Source organism: Hordeum vulgare, chromosome 6H, assembly GCF_904849725.1.
Source record: "Hordeum vulgare subsp. vulgare chromosome 6H, MorexV3_pseudomolecules_assembly, whole genome shotgun sequence".
Classification (NCBI taxonomy): domain Eukaryota; kingdom Viridiplantae; phylum Streptophyta; class Magnoliopsida; order Poales; family Poaceae; genus Hordeum; species Hordeum vulgare.
Window position 1 is genome coordinate 531,576,559 of NC_058523.1, and position 19,770 is coordinate 531,596,328.

The 19,770-nt window shown below is 45.0% G+C and overlaps 3 protein-coding genes across 3 annotated transcripts in view; 2 read left to right on the top strand and 1 right to left on the bottom strand.

Annotated features, from left to right (window-relative positions):
- Positions 1-10,531, top strand: part of LOC123404736 — a 28,476-nt gene extending 17,945 nt beyond the window's left edge. Inside the window, exons 4-7 of the mRNA XM_045098682.1 lie at positions 1,993-2,068; positions 2,246-2,354; positions 2,451-2,537; positions 10,404-10,531. Coding sequence (XP_044954617.1) covers positions 1,993-2,068; positions 2,246-2,354; positions 2,451-2,537; positions 10,404-10,531 — 400 coding nt within the window. The remainder of the gene's footprint in view (positions 1-1,992; positions 2,069-2,245; positions 2,355-2,450; positions 2,538-10,403) is intronic.
- On the top strand, positions 8,758-9,898 carry LOC123404735. Its single transcript, XM_045098681.1, has 2 exons — positions 8,758-9,050; positions 9,137-9,898. Exons 1-2 carry the CDS (start codon positions 8,913-8,915, stop codon positions 9,719-9,721), a joined length of 723 nt encoding a protein of 240 aa, XP_044954616.1. The 5' UTR covers positions 8,758-8,912; the 3' UTR covers positions 9,722-9,898.
- Positions 10,532-16,934: 6,403 nt separating the features above from the next.
- Positions 16,935-19,236, bottom strand: LOC123402985 (pectinesterase-like). The gene is made up of 2 exons (XM_045096958.1): positions 18,227-19,236; positions 16,935-17,752 (listed from the first exon to the last, which is right to left on the bottom strand). Exons 1-2 carry the CDS (start codon positions 19,200-19,202, stop codon positions 17,079-17,081), a joined length of 1,650 nt encoding a protein of 549 aa, XP_044952893.1. The 5' UTR covers positions 19,203-19,236; the 3' UTR covers positions 16,935-17,078.
- Between the last annotated feature and the right edge of the window lie 534 nt (positions 19,237-19,770).

Sequence of the window (19,770 nt, forward strand, 5' to 3'; positions counted from 1 at the left end):
GATACACACAAAGCATTCCTCCGGTGTCAGTGAGTTATATGATCTCATGGTCATAGGAATAAATACTTGACACGCAGAAAACAGTAGCAACAAAATGACACGATCAACATGCTACGTCTATTAGTTTGGGTCTAGTCCATCACGTGATTCTCCCAATGACGTGATCTAGTTATCAAGCAACAACACCTTGTTCATAATCAGAAGACACTGACTATCATTGATCAACTGGCTAGCCAACTAGAGGCATGCTAGGGACAGTGTTTTGTCTATGTATCCACACATGTAAATGAGTCTTCATTCAATACAATTATAGCATGGATAATAAACTATTATCTTGATACAGGAATTATAATAATAACTATACATTTATTATTGCCTCTAGGGCATAATTCCAACAACAAGTTTCAATGGACCAACGTCACAAGTTGAGCAAGCGTAGCTCAAATCCGCTGGTGGACACCACAATGTATCAAAGCCTTGTGGGCAGCCTAAGATATTTGGTGCATACCCGACCTGACTTGGCTTATTCAGTCGGGATCGTGAGTCGTTTCATGGAGAATCCGACAACCGAGCACATAAGCGCGGTCAATCAAATCTTGCGCTATGTGAAAGGCACCATTAATCTTGGTTGCACGTACAGAAAGGGAAAGAAAGGATTGATCCTTCGTGGATATTCAGATAGTGACATGGCAGGTGATGTTGATGACCGAAAGAGCACAACGGGCATGGTTTTCTACCTTGGCCCGAATCCGATTAGCTGGAATTCTCAGAAACAAAAGGTGGTGGCACTGTCTTCATGCGAGGCAGAATACATAGCGGCAAGCACGGCGGCTTGTCAAGCAGTTTGGCTGAGAAGACTCCTAGCTATTCTTGCAAAGCAGGAGGTGCGGAATGTGTCATTGAAGATCGACAACCAAGCTGCAATTTCGTTGTGCAAAAATCCGGTTCATCACGAAAGGAGCAAGCATATAGATACCTGGTTTCACCATATCTGGGAGTGCATTGAAGAAGGGTTGATCGAGGTTCAACATGTGAACACGAAAGACCAACTTGCCGATATTTTCACCAAGTCCCTCGGTCGACAGAAGTTCATCGAGATGAGGAAGAAAGTTGAAGTGCAAGAAGTGAAGTCAAGCAACAAGATTAAGGAGGTGAATGTAGAAGTTAATCATGTTGCTCATGTAGGATTAGGAAAGAAAGGCAAAGCGAGTCCTAGTAGTATCAGGATTCCTAGTCCTAGTCTATTTCCATAGTCCCTTGTGGATGTGTATAAAAGACACCCTAAGGGTGTTGATTGTAACACCAGAAAAACGAAAAGCAATACAAAGTTTGACAGGCTCGACACGAGCCTGTGGCCATACATCGATTCGTGCCTTCGTGTTCGTTCCGCCGAAATCGTGCCGTGTCGATCGTAGCCGGTTGAAGAAACGTTCTCGTCTTTTTATTTACGGATTAAAAGCCAACATTGATGAAAACAACCAGTGAATGCCGATAATCTGTCAGATGTTACATTGACATGGTTTATCCATCGTTATATACTACATGCTATCAAAAATAAATAGAGTTCCTAGTTTTACTTGAAATTTGATCCGTATTCCAGCTCTGCTTCAGTTATAAAGTTGCTCAGATATTCTTATGTCTTAAATACAGTGTCTATCATATTTTGTTATTATATTAAATTAGTCTAGTTAGGGCCGTGGACATAAAGCATGTACATCTTCCTCCCCCACTAGAACTAATATATACATGTAAAAAATCATTGGGTCTTAGATTGCGCTTCTACCTTAGATTATTTCTAATGACTTGCATCTATCCGTGAAATTCAAACCTTAAAAAGTATGCCAAAGTTTTATCCTTCGAAAGTCCGCCTACTTAGATGTCCATTTTTCTGTCAACTTTAGCTACTTTCTAAATTACTTGGTAAAAAGAAATTTCAAGATTTCCTTACATATGTGGAGTCTTCAAGTAAATTTTCTTTGCACACAAGGCAAGAAATGCGTTGGTGATGATCCCTCCTGAAAATTTGGATCGAGAAAGTCAATCTTGCATGCAACCCACACATACCGAGGTACTTTTGTTTCATAAACATTCTTCTGGGCAAGCTTCTAGGCTGCAATTTTCGTTGTTAGTAATATTTACATATCAGTTAAAAAGAAATGGTAATGTCTTACATATTGCTTGCTGCACCTCTTTCCTAGTAGTAAACATCAACTAATTTTTGCGTTGCTGAGTTTTGTGTCTTCAGCTACATGGTACAAGGGGTCAGCGGTGCTCGAACAAAAGTAAGGTGCAAAAGGAAGCTCAAAGGAGAAGCAAAAGGCAAGAACCTAGTGGAAGGGAAAACCTGTGCAGAGGTGTTTTTTCTTCTGCACCTTGCGGTATGACATCTTACGGGAGAATGATGAATTAACTGATGATCTTTTCTATTTTCATACATGCACTTTTGTTAGCACTTGTTCCTGCACCGGTGGGAAAAAGCATGAGAAGAAAGTCAAGGCCTTTGCGGGAGTGGCTTGGTGAAAGGTTTGTGTATTCCGGTAAGTACAGCGGATTTGATGTTTGTTCTCTTGCAGTCTCACTTTTATATTGGATGCTGATAGAAATTTGTGCTCTCTATTGAGGACTAATTGGCTAATAATGGTATTATTGACTCTGTCCTTGCTCTTAGAGTACAGAAAATGCAATTCGGGTTGTAATATTTACATATCAGTTAAAGATATACCAAGACATCCATCAAAGTGATGACATATTGTTGATAAGTGCACATCAATCAAAATCAGACGTATGGTTTCCGACCGATGAACCTCCTCGACCAAGCCAAACATTTTCTTCGCAATTTTCACCTTTCCAGAAGACTTTTTGTTCTTCCTACCCAGCTTTTCTCTTCTTGTCCCATATTGAAGGGGGCAGAGAGCATGGAACAAATAGAAAAATCCGTCCACGCGCATTTGGCAATTGCAACCACCCCAACCAGCTTTTGTTCAACACCTGATCCACCTCGAGTCCGCATCCCATTAACTGCTACAAGAATATACTGCGCAAAAAGAAAACTGCTATATGAATTTACATACACCGCCACCATGAAGAGAAGCAATATTTTAGACCCATTCATGCTTAGTTACATACCTTAGGCATCTATGAGGCCATGGAATCATTTGCCAAGCATAGTATACCCTTTTTAGTCATTTGCTCAAAATATTGCCAACAATATTAGCCCTGGAGCTCTCGCTTCATCTACCTTGTCACCAAAAAAGGGTATGAAGTATATATTACAGTATGTAGAATATTTACTATTTAGAGAAAGGAAAAAAGCAGAACCTTTAGAGGGTCTATGGTATATTTAGGCAAACGAAAAAAACAATGGACAACACTTTTAATACATTTCCTATGGAACAAAGAAACAAAATATGAAGTAAACAATGCTCTGAATCATATGTGTATAGAAGGGGTGAGTGCACATGTACGTACATACAAAAAATTACTAACCAGGTTTCTGCAAAGATAATGTTGATAATAGATAGCAAGGAAACAAACATTCAGGATGTGGCTCGAAAAATTGGATGTTTCACCATATATGCACAATCTGAAGTCAACACAAGAAATTAACATAGAGAAAAACATAACATAACAAATGCAAAGTAAGACTTCATCACAAAGGGAGGAAGGAGTTGACAAGACAAACGCTGCAGTCACAACATTTTGCAAAGATAATTTGCTACCTGCATCTGTCAATGATGAAAATGATAAAATAGGCATACGATACAACTACAGTCTGACACATAGGGGTAAATACTATTTATTCTCTCTGTAGGGCATAGGCAACAACCATGAACGGCAATAGAGTTGATGTACTTCCGTGCTCACGATGAAATTATACCTGCTATTGGCAGCATAAATAGAACTGGCTGAAGTGCATTACTTGTATCAGGATTTAAAACAGAGACCATCAACCTAAATACCGACAGTACAGTAAAGCAACAGCCCTGAACTGTTGGAAAGACTGATTTACAAAATTTTGAAGCTCACCTTCTAGCTAATAGGAATCACCTGAGGATATAATACAGATGCATGAGCTTTGGCATGGTTAAGTATGTCGAGCATAATTCTCCAAAGGTATTTATCCAAATCTGCACTTACATTATCTAGAACTTTGTGTACATGCAAGTGATCGTGTTTGCTTGATTCTAGCCCATGCAAAATTCTGTGAGCAGACTGCCTAAGGCTTTTCAACAGTCGTTCTCCCTATCTCCCATCACCTAATTGGCTCAGGTGATTATATATTATTAAGCTATTGATTAGTCGGGAGAGGCCCGTACCCCCTCGCGTCGCCTCCCCTCGGGCGACGCTAGGGGCCCCCGAAGCCCTAGCCGCCAGAGCGGTCCCCTCCTTCCCCGGCCGCCGCTGCCGCCGGCAAGGGCCGCGGTGGCGGCGGGCCCTGCGCCTTAAAGCCAGGGCGGGTGGTGCCGCGGAGCCCCAGCGAGGTGGAGGGGTCGTCGCGCGCGGGGAAGACGGGGGCGGCGGTCAGGGCGGCGGACCTGATGTGCGGCAGCGTTCGTGGCCCCATGGCCGGCCGTGGTCAGGTTGTATGGCGGCGGAGGCGCTCCATCCGGCGAGGGCAGCGGCTGCGCGCAAGGGCGGTCATCGAGGGTTGCGGATCTGGCGTTTCCTGCCCAGATCCGTCACGGCTTGGACTTCTTCGGCCGGTGGCGCGAGGAGGATCGGTGTGGGGCGGCGAGGCCCCTGCCGGCATGCCGACGGCGGTCTTCGTCTACATGACGTGCCTCCCTCGGTTCCATCCAACCACGAGATCGGGGGGTCGCGACTTCCGATGAAAACCGCGCCGACCTCGGTCATGGTGGACGATGGCGGCATCTAGGACGTCGTTACCAGCCCATGGCATCGTTGTTGCAGGTCGTGGCACCACACTCGTGATGCTTCGAGGGAAACCTTAGATCTGGATCTACCGGTCGGACGATGATGGCATCTTCGATGTCATTTCCCTCCTGAGGGCATCGTTTTGGGGTACGTGCTGGGTGGACGGGACAAGAGGAGGAGCGGTGTTTGGTCTACCGTGAGCCATACGGTGTAGCCCGGTGGCATGGCGCTGCGGTGGTTCGTCGACAGGCACGTGTAGGCGGATACGTGCAGGATGGTGGCGATGTCTGGCACCGTGGTGGCGTCGACGGCAGACCTCGCAAGGATGATGCGTTTGTTCTAGCTCTGGAGAGGGTACGGTGGTAGATGGTGGAGGCGGCCTCTGCGCCGGACCAGTTTGGGATCCAGTCTCAGTGGTGGCTGGGCTGGAGCATCAGACTATAGATGTTAGGATTTTGTGCAATATCTGTTTGGTATTTGGCCCGGATATTCAGCACACCTTCATCAAGGAATAGGAGTAGCAACTTGTGTTGTCTAGATGGTGGCTTCAGGCTGACTGATGTATTACTTTGTATGGTCTATGTGAATAATTAATAAAATGACAGTATGCATCGGCTAGATGCAGAGGCCGGGGGTATATCCTCCTTTTCTAAAAAAAAGCTATTGATTAGTCTATATCTCTAAAAAAGATGATCAAATAAGTAATGCTGGGGATGACATCATATCAACTATTGCAGAACCCAAGTCGGGGCTTCCGGCTTTAGATGTTAGGCTTAGCTGAGAGGTTTGGGTATTTGGTTCAGCTTGCACCCCTTCATCATATGGACAGGAGTAGCGGCAAATATTGCCAAGATGGCGGATTCAGGCATATTGTTGTATTACTTTGTAAGGTCCTCGGAAATAATCAATAAAATGGTCGCATGCATCTCACAGATGCAGAGACCGGGGGTCATTCTCCTTTTCAAAAAAAAAATCTCCCATCAGCTAATTGGTTCGGGTGATTATATATTATTAAGTTGTTGATTAGTCTATATCTCTAAAAAAGATGATCAAATAAGTAATACTGGGGATGACATCATATCAACTATTGCAGAACCCAAGTTGATCCATTAATAAGCAAATAACATAAGCAGTATTGGGGATGAAATATATGTGCACGCTCCTCCTGGGGGATGGAATCACAAAAGCAAAGCGTGGAGGCAGAACACAGCAGCATCGACACGGATGGCATGGGGCGCTGTGCCAGTGTGATTGCGCAACCGCTGGCTGCACGTATCCTGGAAGCCTAGAACTGAGACGGGACGGCTTCGTCACGCAAATATGTATAGTTCAGAGCTTGCAATGCTCGTCAGAATAAACACGGGATACACCTTGTGTCCCGAAGACTCGGCTGCTGTCCGTGAGCGCACAAGGGACACAACCAGTGGGAGACACATGTTGGCGTACACACCATTAAGCAATCGAATTTGCAAAAGGGAGAATCTTACAAAACCATATAATCTGGAGCCTGAATGAAGACCAAACCCAACACCAGGGGGATTCAAAGTAGACGTTCCTAGATAAAATAATTCATGTAACAACTTTCATAGAGATGCATCACAGGAATTTCTTCTTCTCTTTATTTCATCCCCTAAAACAAAGCAGTACAAACAAAGTACTGAATTTCCGAAATGAACCACACCAGTAGCTTGTTCTTCTCTCTATCTCTTCTCCTAAATCGATTTGGATAAAGAAAGAATAACTGGATAATATCCAGATAGAAACATTCCTTTCTTATCTAAGCCACATATGCATAATGCAGAACCAATCTGTTTTAGAGGGTGGTAATGGAGAAAGCTCACCGGCTGATATCACCAAAAGGAGGACCTCATATGGTGTATGGGGCTTACATATAATATATCAAGATCAAAGTCTTGTTTCTCACCGCTGCTGGCTAGATTATGTATCTAAGTAGCGGCTGCCACTGCATGGCCACCAGACGCCTACCGCTGCTGGCTAGATTATGTATCTAAGTAGCGGCTGCCACTGCATGGCCACCAGACGCCTACCGCTGCAGCACCGTTCCCTTGCACCTAGCACCTAGCAGCAGTATACATATCTACATATCATGAAGCAAGTACCTACTAGCCCCACTTGCAATCAGTAAGGCAAGTAACAACATGAACAAAACCGGTAGCAGCATGAAGAAAGTCGCAGCAGTAGGGTGATGATTTCCTCTCTGATCTTATCTCTTTATATATGCAATAGCAGTATAAGACAGAGCAGCAAAATTAACAACATTATATCAACCTTGATGCACTCGTCGGCCAGGCCAGCTAGCACCCATCCCACGCCCTCCTCCGCACGCAGCCATGCCCAACGTCCATGCCTTCTACCTGACTGTCTTCTTCCTCTGCCCCCAAGAACTCCCGCTCTGCGTTCTGCCCAGTTCAAGCTCCATTGTGCGCGCCTGACGATAGGAAATAGGAGGAGAAGGGGGAGCTCCTTTACACCCCCCTAGAGTGTTCAGGCGCACGCACACCATCGATCCAATGGCTCCGCCTCACGCGGCTGGCATGTGGGACGCAACGAAGTAGAGTGCAACACATCTCAGACTCAATCCCAACCTTAGATTCAAGATCGCATGGTTCATATGGCCCCAAGGCAGACACACCATCATCACCAACTCCCTCTTTTAGAGCATCTCTAGTGGAACGTGTATATGGAGGTGGATGGTAAATATACACGTTGTAAAGAGAAAAACGCTTCCCAGTGGAACGTGTATATGGGCGTGGAAGTTATACACGTCCATCCACGAGGCTACTCCTCGTGGAAATAAACACGAGCCAGCCACGCTCGTGCATGGAAACGAGCTGCTCCAGCGATCCTCCCGCCTCCGTCCAGAGGCCATCGAAGCTCGCCGGCGACCACTCCCCTCTGGTAAGCTCTCTCCCTCCTCCTATTTTCCATTCCCGTCGGTAGAGAGGAGGCGCGGGACGTCGGGCGGCCGCCGCACCGCTGGCCAGATCTGGCGGCGGCGGCGCGCGCCATGGAGAGGGGAGGGCGGGGAGAGAGGGGCGGGGGTAGGGCGGCCGCGCTGCGTGCGCGGGGCTGCGTGCGCGGCGCATGCGGGCGGCGGCGGAGGCGCTGCGTGTGTGCGGGTGGGCGCTGCGTGCGCGGGGCGGCGTGCGGGCGGCGTGCGGGCGGCGGCGGAGGCGCTGCGTGCGGGCGGCGGCGGCAGCGCTGCGTGCGGGCGCTGCGTGCGTGCGGGCGGCGGCGGCGCTGCGTGCGGGCGGCGGCAGCGTGCGTGCGGGCGGCGGCGGCGGCGCTGCGTGCGTGCGGGCGGCGTGCGGGCGGGCGCTGCGGGCGCGGGGCGGCGTGCGGGCGACGGCGGAGGCGCTGCGTGCGTGCGGGCAGCGGCGGCGCTGCGTGCGGGCGTCAATTTTGTCTATTGCTTGCAGAAAAATGGCAATCAGTGGCATTTGTGCGCTGCTAGCCATACAATCAGTGGCAGCCATACAAACTGCAGAAAAATGGCACTAAAATTGCTGTCAATTTTGTCTATTGCTTGCAGAAAAATGTCTAAAATTTGATGTCTAAAATAGCTGTCTAAAATTGCTGTCAATTTTGTCTATTGCTTGCAGAAAAATGTCTAAATTTTGATGTCTAAAATAGCTGTCTAAAATTGCTGTCAATTTTGTCTATTGCTTGCAGAAAAATGTCTAAAATTTGATGTCTAAAATAGCTGTCTAAAATTGCTGTCAATTTTGTCTATTGATTGCAGATGAATGATGACCAAACCTTCTTGGACATCATTGATTTTGGTTACACAGAAACACAACTAAAAAGTTCAATTGGAGAGCAACCAACCCCATCAACTCAGCATCAAGCAACACCAATAACAGAGAAAGCAAAATCCAACAAAGGAAAAAATTGGTCTAGTGAGGAGGACAAGATTTTGATAGCAGCATGGGGAAATACAAGTTTGGATAGTCGGGACAGATCAAAACAGAGATGCTTATTGGGCTAGAATTTCAGAGTACTACAACTCACACAAGATGTCATCATGGCCGGAGCGTAATGCTAATGCAATCAATTGCCGTTACACATTGATTAACAAAGAGACCGCTAGATTTTGTGGTTGCCTTCAGCAGATTTTAAATAGGGAAGAAAGCGGAAGGACTATAGAAGAAAAGGTATGTGTCTATCTTGTACTTCTATATGTGTTGTGCAATATTTTATATGTGATGTGTAGATTTTCACAATACATTTGTATGTGCAGACAAACGATGCACACATTATGTTCAAGGAAATGGATCTTAAAAAGAAGAAGACTTTCACATTGATGCATTGCTATGTCGAGCTTTCGAAGTATCCAAAGTGGCAGACAAAAGAACTTGAAACTTCTCGTAAGAAACAAAAGAAGACCGTTGGTGCAAGTCCGGGCACATCCACCAATGATCTAGTTGATGCATCCTCGGTACGCACTGATGCTACCTCAATACACAGGGATGCTCTTGAACATGAGGAAAGACCTGATGGTGTGAAGAAGGACAAATTGCGGAAAGGTAAAGCTGATGACAGTGCTTGCAAGTTGTCATTAGAAACTGTGTGGGCAGCAAAGCAAGAGAAGGATGACATCAAAGAGGCGGCAAAAAATGCTCGCTATGCACAACAATTTGAATTGCGAAAAGAGGAGATTGCACTGAAAAAGAAGGAGGATGCACGAAACGAGAGGGAGGATGCACGGAGACAGTTTGAATTAGATGAGAGGGTCATGCTCATAGACACTAGTGGTATGACTGATATGCAAAAGCAGTTCTACCAAGCTAAGCAGAATGAGATCCTTGCTCGTCGCCTAGAGTAAGAACTATTTGATGCTTTATCCTAGTTGTTGTAAGAACTATTTGATGCTTTATCCTAGTTGTAAGAACTATTTGATGCTTTATTCTAGTTGTTGTAAGAACTATTTGATGCTTTATCCTATTTTATTGATAGCACTGCATTACAAAGACATTTGGAAATATAGCCGTTTGAAAATATAGCCGTTGGAATATACACGTCCTGATTTCCACATCCTGTATACACGTTCCACTGAAAAACTAAGAGGTGTAAAATTTAACAAGGTGTATATGGACGTGTATATAAAGATATACACGTCTAACAAGGTGTATAGGAGTAGAGTAGAGATGTTGATAGAAATTTGTGCTTTCTAACGAGGTCTAATTGGCTAATAATGGTATCATTGACTCTGTCCTTGCTCTTAGAGTACAAAAAATGCAATTCGAGTTGTTTGGTTCGCAAGGAAAGTGGTGGAAGCACCTAAGAATAGGAATTTTTTTTCTTTAGCAGCATGAGTCGTTCATTTCGTTCGAACAAATAGAGCAAAGGAAAACCGGAGGCATAAAAGTTTCTCTGATCTCACAGCCAAAAGGAAAAACGTTCTGCTTGGACCTCATATTAGAATTCTTACACACAAAGAAAGAAGCATCCTAATTATACTTTCTTTTCATGTAGTTTGACTTTATTTAACCTTGGGTCTTGTGCAGATTTCCTGTCAGGCGCAATAGGCATTAAATCATATTCTCGTGGTGAAGACGGCAAGGTTGCACTGAGAGTGGAATCCTTCCTGCCCACAGAATATTCAGATCGTGTAGCTAGGCTTGGAATGTACTGAGGTTCTTGGACATGTTTCGGTCGTGACTCTTCAATCTATCCTTTTGTGGCATTTGTGATCTTTATCTTAGCCATGCAATAACTAATGCGTTCTGTTTGGATGTAGTTGACATTGCATTGGCTTCAATGCCAAATATCCATGACAGTGATATTGAGCCTCGATGCTTATTTTATTATTTGGATGTTCATGTATTTCGTACTTTGCATTCATAGGTAGCAAGAATGCCAACTCTTGTTTGGATGGTCAAGTATTGAATTGCACATGTATATGAACACATCAGCACATCCAAACACGGATGGATGATAGCCTGGAGCGGCAACAACACACGCAGAGCAGCGCAGGTGTATGCAGCAACGCACACAGCCGTGCATGCTGAGCACATAGCAACGTACCCAGTCTCGCACGTATAACCAATTTGAAAACTTTTTATAGAAGCATATAACCTTCCTTTTGACATGTATAACCAATTATTTGTACTACCTTCAGTTGTTGAATCTGTCGGTTGTGTCTTTGAAATTGAATTGATACGGGAGGGATCAGAAGTTTAGAACCAATGTGTCTTTGAAATTGAATTGATACGGGAGGGATTAGAAGTTTAGAACCAAGGGTAGGCAGGGAGCAAACTCTTTAATCCCAGTCTATTTTGAAACTTGAGAGAATTTAACCGGTATTCGCTGAATTAGGTAGGCCTGTTAGCCCAGTCGAGAGGATTTAGCCGGTATTCGCTGAATTAGGGGCCTGTTAGCGCATTCGAGAGGATTTAGCCGATATTCACTGAATTAGGCCGGCCTGTTAGCGCAGTAGCTCCCGCTTCTCTAGTTTCTCATTGTTTTTTTTTGTTTTGTTTTTTTCCTTTGTTATGCTTTGTTTTTTCACAGGTACCTGGCTTGTCTTTCTTCGTTTTGGTTTTCTTTTGTTTCTTTGTTTATTTTCTCTATGTTATCTATTTTCGCATTTGTTCTCAGTATCCAATGTAAATTTTTAGCATACACGTGAAATATTTTTTTAGGCACTTTCAACATTTTTCACATACATTATTTACATTTTTTAAATGTATGTAACCAGAACTTTTTTGAATAAAGGTAATATTTTTTGATACATGTTTTACATTTTCTTGATGATAAAACGTTTTATAGAACTATACGAACATGTTTTTTTTTACTTTGCTACACATTTTTTTAATTGTCTATACATTTTTTCGAACACATGTCACACATATTCTTTTAAGGGTTTGGCACATTTTTTTAGATCACCCAAACATCTTTTTTACATTGTATACGCTTCTTTTTGAAAATGTCACAAGAACATTTTTTGAAACTCGTGATCATTCTTCAAATGTACATTTTTTGAGTGGACCAAACATTTGACTGAATCATATGAATATTATTTTATATTTCAAACAATTTTTTGAAATGCCATGTACAGTTTCAAAACTCGTGATAGTTCTTAGATGTCACAAACATTCTTTTACACATTTGTTCAGGTTTCGAATTTTTTTTTCTATTTTTAGAAATTTGAGAAGGTGTTCGCACTTTAAAAATATATTCAGGTTTCTAAAAAAGTATGTTTCAAAAAGTGTTAGCTTTTTCAATTAATTCTTTTTGAAATAGTTTTTTGTTACGTATTAGGAATATTCGAAATGTGCTCACACTTTATAAAATGGTCGAACATTTCCATAAAAGTTTATGTTTTCATTATTTGTTCGCCCCTAAAAAATGTTTTCAAAGTTCGACGCTTCGGTTTCTGATTAAATAGCCTGAGCCTCTGATTATGATAGTCATCGTGGTACGTTCTAGTGGCTATCGGGATGAGTTTAATTTTGAAAGGTCCCAAATTTGACTACGCGGGAGTCATTATTGTTTTCTAATTTTTAGGTGGCGCTTTGAGAAAGAGAAATGTTTTTAGGTCATTCCTCTAGGAAAAAAAATAGGTGGCGCTTTGAGAAAGAGGAATACTTTTTAGGTCACGCCTCTAAAAAAAAGAAACTCGCTTGGTACCTGTTGGGCTGGCCCAATTGAGTCTACAGCTAACAATCCGGAATTTGACATGCCACGTCAGCAATCCCTATTTGAAAACTCTTTCAAGGTTTAAAATAGATTGGGATTAAAGAGTTTGATATGCTGGTTTCCAGAATTTGAAGTTTGGGTTTGATTTAGCTTTCGTCTATAAGTTTAAGGTTTCTTTCGGACTTTTTTCATGTCTAGGTCACCCAAACATCGGCATTCGGGCCAACCCAATGCCAATTACAAATTCCAGCGTCCGATATCTACATTCAAACGGGTTGTTCACATTGATGAGTTCCCGTCACCACTCTCCTCTCCGCACCGTCGCCAACGGCGCCAGGGCAAAATCGAGCAGCTCGGCGGCGGCAGCCTTCTTCTCGCGCGTCAGCTGCTCAAGATCGCGACACTGGTTTTTATCTTGATCTCCTCGACGGTAAAGGCGGACAACGACGACTGGAGTATGGCGATGGGTCTGTAGCCGCAACGACAGGTGGCGTTGGCGGTCATGTTGCAACTGCTCAACCTCCGGTTTGGCTTTGGATCGCGTTGGCGCTCCTGGTTTTGACCTGCATCACACGAGCGCCCGGGCGGCGGCGAACCTATGCTCGTCGGTGGTGGTTATCTCCTTCGTCCAAGGTGGTCGTTCTAAGGTTGGATGGTGAGTGGTTATCTCCTTCGTCCAAGGTGGTGGTTATCTCCTTCGTCCAAAGTGGTCGTTCTAAGGTTATCTCCTTCGAGATCCATCATCTAGACCCGGTTGTGAGTCATGGTGACATAGTTGCCGGTAAAAACCGAGCCAATGACGGATGATGGCAAAGTTTTGCACTGTTACCTTGATGAAGACATCATCGTGTAACTATCGTCGACCCACTCATGCTGCTCGGGGGAAAACCTTAGGATCTGGTCTTCCAGATCGAAGGATGGAGACACTGCGGTGTCCTTTCTCTCTTGGGAGCATCGTTTGTGTCGCAGTGCTAGAAGACAGAGGAAGGAGGTGGAGCTGCTTCGTCTTACACGAAGCTTTGGCGGAGATGTCAAGTCATGCCTGGTCAATAGGTGCTACGCTGTGTCATGCCTTTTTGACACGTGCTACGCACGACAGATCTTCGAGAGACTTCAAGTTGGGTCGGCTGGTGGTACTTGGCGGCATGGCGCTGCGGTGTACCGACGACGACCATGACGTGCTAGGGAGGTGGTGTCACTTGGCATCGAGGTGGTGTAGATGACAAACGGACTGGATGATGTGGATCTTTTTTCTGAAGGTGGGTCAGCGGTTCGATGATGATGGCAACTTCTAAAACGTGTGCATGTGGTGTATGCTTTGGATTTGCTGGACCGGCTATAGATTTCGATACATCATGCGGATGATTCAACGACGACCTCGGTTTTCGATACGGGGAGTGAGAGCACTCCATATTATCGAGTTTGTAGGTATTAGTGGTGGTTTCGGTTGGTTTGATGTATGTTTTTTCATACCTTTGTTGAATAGTTAGTAAACATGGTTGTATGCATCAATTGATGCACAAGCCAGGGGTTTTAACCTCCTTTTCAAAAAAATAGTGCATGTGGGATGAGCCAGATATCTCTCCATTGATTGTTTCAAGCTAGCCTGTGAGATTTAAAATTTGAAGTCCTTGCATGACAGTCACATGTTAACACTGCTTAGAAGTTAGAATGACAGGCCACACTTTCACTATTATTTCTTAATCGTTCACACTCGTGCATATTTTTTTTAGGCTATCACATCGGTGGATGTGATCTTTGGAGCAAAAGAGGAAAAATAAAAGGTCATGTCTTCAACAAGGGCCAAGGTTCACGCCTTGGCTACGAAAGAAGGCTACTTCTGGTGGCATTTTCTTTTCAAAAGAAAGAATTTTCAATCTCCCACCTGACCTTCTATTTTGTTTCCCACAAAAAATTTCAGAGATAGCAAAGGGTGATTGGACCTCCTGTTATGTGTTATGTTGTCAATTGCCAATCAAATCATCTAAGGACCGAGGTCACCGATTTCATCCAGCTTTGGTTCTTCACAATTTTTAGGATGGCAAGCTGATATTCTCCCACCCAAACAGAGTAAGTTGGACCAAAAACACACTTTTCGGGAATTTGAGCACATAACTCAGACTCTAGAAATAATAAATGGAGAACCCCGCAATTAGTGGTTTAACTAGAATGATGATTCGAGTTGAGGTGGACGCATCTCCAAATTGATGAAATATATAATATTGTTTGGTCATATATGTGGAATTTTTGAACTAGCCAGGAAAATTTGGAAACTTCTTATAAATCAAATTAATTGTTCTTGGATAATTCACGTCAATTTCCAAGCCATTTCGAAGATCCAAATGTTTTCCCAGATTCGAATTGCATTTTTTATATAAAATTACAGAAATTGAGACCGGCTAGTGGTTAGTTGACTGGAAACAAAATTTAGGTCACTTGACCTACCACAAATTTGTCTCTCGCAATTTCCCTTTTTTAAGGTTGATCCATCTAAAGAGAGCATCGGTTGGCGGCTAAATTTCGTGTTTTGACCCTTTTACGGAAGTTGATCGAATGCGTCATGGTGACGTCCAGACATGGATAACTTTCCTACCGTCATGGACCTTGGCGGTAGGAAAAGGGCCAGATCCCGAAAATTTTACAAACCAGGGTCAGATCTCGATCAACTTCCGTAAAAGGGTCAAAACACAAATTTTTGCCTCGGCTCGCTATACAAGCTGGCCAAGGCACAATCGACCGGTTCTCCTCTATGTGGGTATGCTATACTGCACATGCGTCTCCTATAGGAAACTAGAGCTTTTAACTTCATGTCTTCGAGATATTATTTCAAACATAAATTACTAAAATACCCTCTCACGAAGATATTAGATGTTGCAAATAATTAGGGTATTTCACATTTTATTATTGATATTCTAAGTATTGTTAGAATATCAATTTTTTTAACAACCATGGTAAAAATTACAGTGAGTTGATAATCTAATAACCAAAAGAAGAAAAATGGCCACACGCATGACATTCAAATATGTGTGCTGGTGACACCTTAAAGAATAATATCATAAAAATAAAAATAAAAATAAATTAAGGTTTTCCCAAAGAGAATGAATTAGTGGCTTTTCTATTACACTTTAAAAAATAAAATTTAAAATTTAAAACAATTACCTGCGAAATTTGCAGGGAGTACATTGCTATCAATATTTTAAAATATGCAACAACCACATATACTGGTGGAATTTCGCCAATTTTTTTCCTAAGAAGTACTCAATTAGTGACAATGGAATTAACTTTCTTCGAAAAAAGAAATAACAGAAAATTGCACACAATTTACACATAAATTGTGTTATTTATAATGAGCAAATAATAGTGGACTTTCAGAAAAAAGGAATTTCCTAAGAAGGAATAAATTAGTGACATGTGTATTACCTTTAAAAAGAAAGAAAGAAAAAAACTAAAATAAAATAAAATAATGAAGTTTTCTAAGGAAGAATGAATTAGTGGTATTGGTATTGCCCTTTAAGAAGAAGAAAATAGTTGTTTTAAAGAAATAAATTGCATACAATTTACACATAAATTACACTTTTATAATATGAAAGAATAATCATATAAAAGTCGGATCTTAGAAAAAATGAAGTTGCCTAAGAAGAAATAAATTTAGTGGCCCTTAGGGAAGAAATAAAATGAAACAAAATAATAATAATGGAGTTTTCTAGTGAAGATTGAATTACTGGAATTGGTATTATCCTTTAAGAAAAATAATAATAATCAGTAATAAAATTTGCACACAATTCACACATGAATTATAATTTTCTTTAATATGCAAGAAGAAGCATAACATAGTGAAATTTCGTAATAATGAAATTTCCTAAGAAGAAAATAATTTACTTGCTTTTGTTCTACCCCTAAAGTAGAAGTAAAATATAATAAAATAATAATAATTTAGTTTTCTATGAAGGAATGAATTTGTGGCATTGGAATTGCATTTCTAGAAGAATGAAAAAATGAAGTTTTTTTGTTACGCATTAACTAGCCCTAGAGTTCGGGCTATGTGTTAAAATCCTCTAAAAACATGGTTTTTTTATTATTATACCAGACTCTGAAGGTGTATTTTGTTGCAATTTCCTAGCCCATGAATGATCATTCTCGGCAGTGTCGGTTCCAAAGTGACGAACTCATGAATCGATCCTGTAAGTGTTTGTTAGGAGTTGAGGCATCTGAGGGTAATTCTACAAGCATAATGAAGCTGAACGTACCCTCGGTTCTTGTTCGATTCTTCTTATGATAGATGTACCTTGATTTTTTGTTTGTAGCAAGAGGTTATAAATGTGCTCTTTCTGTGAATAACAAGCCTCGTTTAGATTTAAGTATGGGACATGCACAGCAACAGCTTGGCAGCTCATAGATTAGCAGGTAGCTAGCCTAGCTAGCATAGCAGCTCACCAGCTTCCACCTTATTGTTACCAATCCAGTCCTTACATGTGATCCGGTTCCATATTTCAAGTTAATCAATCAACAGAGCAGTGGCAACATGACACCATCTTAATCAGTCATAGCCCCGAAGTGTAGCTCACTCCGGTGTCACCCAACCATGAGTCTCCCAAGATAAAATCCCGCACCGTGAACCGCGTGGCGTCCACGGTGGACATTGACGTGGCCCACTTCACCCGCCCGCCTGTCCCGGCGCCAGGCCCGGTGTTCCCGTACTCCCCGTAGTAGAGCGTGCTGAGGGCGAACTGGCCCGACCACTCCAGCCACCCGGCCGGGGCGATCCAACGGTCGAGAGAGCTCCCCATCACGACGGTCCGCGAGTAGGCCTTCCACGGGCGGCCAAGATACACCTCGGTGCCGCCTAGGTCCGACGCGGCGGCGATCCGGCACTTGTGGATGGAGATGCCGGTGTTCTGGTTCGGGTCGGTCCGGCCCTGGGCCGTGATCGTGTCCTTCTGGCCGGACGGCCGGCGCTTCCTGGGCCGGATGTCGCAGTTCTGGATGACCACCGCCGAGTTGCCGAAGATGAAGTCCACCGTGCCGGAGATGCCGTCCTCGGTGTAGAACTGGCGGTTGGAGTGCGTGTGGAGGGTGTCCTGGTACGCCTCGATGTCGCACTGGTACACGACGGAGAGGTCGCCGCCGACCCTCAGCGCCACCGCCTGGCCCTTGCCCGGCCCGGCGTCGTTGATGATGGTCAGGCCCTTGGCTATGAAGCCCGAACCCATTGCAGCTGCCATGCATGCATGCACACACGACCACATTGAACGCGTTAGCGAGTACTGGAAAAGATGCATGTGAAGCATCCCCTCTTCTACTGATGGTGCAGCATACATATTGCGATGAGATCGATGATATAAATAAAGTGGTGAGAAGTGTATGGATCTAGTGACCAAATCGAAGTATTGGCATGGGCATATTTGGGACTTTGGGTTGCTTGAGCCTTTACATTTGGAGGGGTACATGCAACTGTAGTGGCCAGCTGCTCCATTTTTGGGATTTAGCTTTTGCATGGGGTGCTGCTGTCATGGTAGGGTAGGTAATAATTTCTTCTTCAAGAACCTAGCTAGGACAAGGAAAAAAGTTGCAACCAAATTGAAGAAGATGGGAAAAAGATGGAGTAATATATGTCGCTTTTGTAGCAGTTGTCCTTGATTTGAGTTGACGATGCGGCGTGCATGCATGGGCTTTAATTTGGTATACGTACCGACGGTGGCGGAGGCGTAGGTGGTGTAGCCGTCGGCGGCGCTCCTGTGGCCGACGATGACCGTCTTCCCCTTGCCGTCGCCCATCAGCATCACGTTCCTCTGCCTGCTCGAGATCCGCACGCTCTCCTCGTACCGCCCGGCCTTCACGTAGATCACCTTCCTCCCTGCTCCGACGCCCGCCTTGGAGGAGCCTACCGGCGGCACTGCCGCCGCGGTCACGGCTGCGATCGCGTCGCCGATGGTCCCGTGCGTCCCGCTGCCGTCCAGCGCCACCACGGCGTCCGGCGTCACGCCGCCCGCGGCGGACTCCAGGATCAGCTTCATGTCGTGGTCGGGGACCCAGGACGGGAACGCACGGTCGGGCGCGGCGGATGGTGGCGGCGACGCGCTCCCGCCCTTGAGCTTGGCGTGCAGCGCCAGCGCGGTGCCGATGAACTCCGCGAGGGCGCCGACCCGCCTGAGCACGCCCTCCCGCCCCGCGGATGCCGGCACGGCGTCGAGGCTGTCGCCGCAGGTGTCCTGGTTCGTGAGCGCGGCGCTGAGCCACGTCTCGGCGTCGTGCGCGGAGCCGGCGGCGAGCGCGTCGCCGAGCTGGGCGTGGCTGGCGTCGAGCAGCTCGGCGCAGTCGTCCATGCCGGAGGGCGGCAGCACGCCACCGCGCCGGCGCGCGGAGGAAGACGCCGAGAGGTTGCGCGCCAGCGCGCGGGCCGACGCGGCCCTGGCCATGGCGAACTGCACGGATGCCGCGAAGGGGTCCTTGGCAGCCCGCGACGCCGACGAGGACAGCGCCGTGCGGCACGCGCCCGGGTACGGCGTCGACGAGCAGATGGCGGTGACGTTCGCGCCCGACGCCTCCTGTTGCTCTCCGGCGGCAGGAGCTGCTGCTAGTGTTAGTGTGGCTAGAGCGAGCACCATGGCAACGGCTTCTTGCCTCCGTTGTCGGCGCCGGCTTGCCCTGCCGCCATGCATCTCCATTGTCCCGGCAGTAGAGCGCTGCTTTGACAGGTGCATGTGCAAGGGGTTTTATAGCGAAACTTTTGCGTGTTGCAAGTTGCAATTCTGCGAGCTACAAAAGACTTTTTTTTTAAGAGGATCATCATAATTGATGCAACATTGCATGGTTGGATTGTGGGCAGCTTTGGTAGCGGACCAAGCAGATGGCGATCGATCTGGAGCGAGAAACGATGCTGGTCACTGCCACAGTGGATAGAGGAAATGTGCCACACACACACACACAGAGTGGTCCGATCAAATATGTGTTCGTATGTTGGTGTCCTCTAGGCATTCACCAACATTCTTCCGTGCAGGGAAAACTTTTGTTGCGTTGGTACTCAAGAGGATTAGAGGATAAGAGATCTGCCTTAAATGAGGTCGAGATTTTGCTGTGATTACGACTCTAATCCGATGAGATGACTTTGGTTGGGTGATCTCGCCGCTAATATGGTGACTTGATTAAGTAGCAGAGCTGCCAGTCAACGAATTAAGTCGATCGCTCAAGCCCAGACAGAAAATGCCTGAGGAGACACGCCGGTGTTGCAGACTG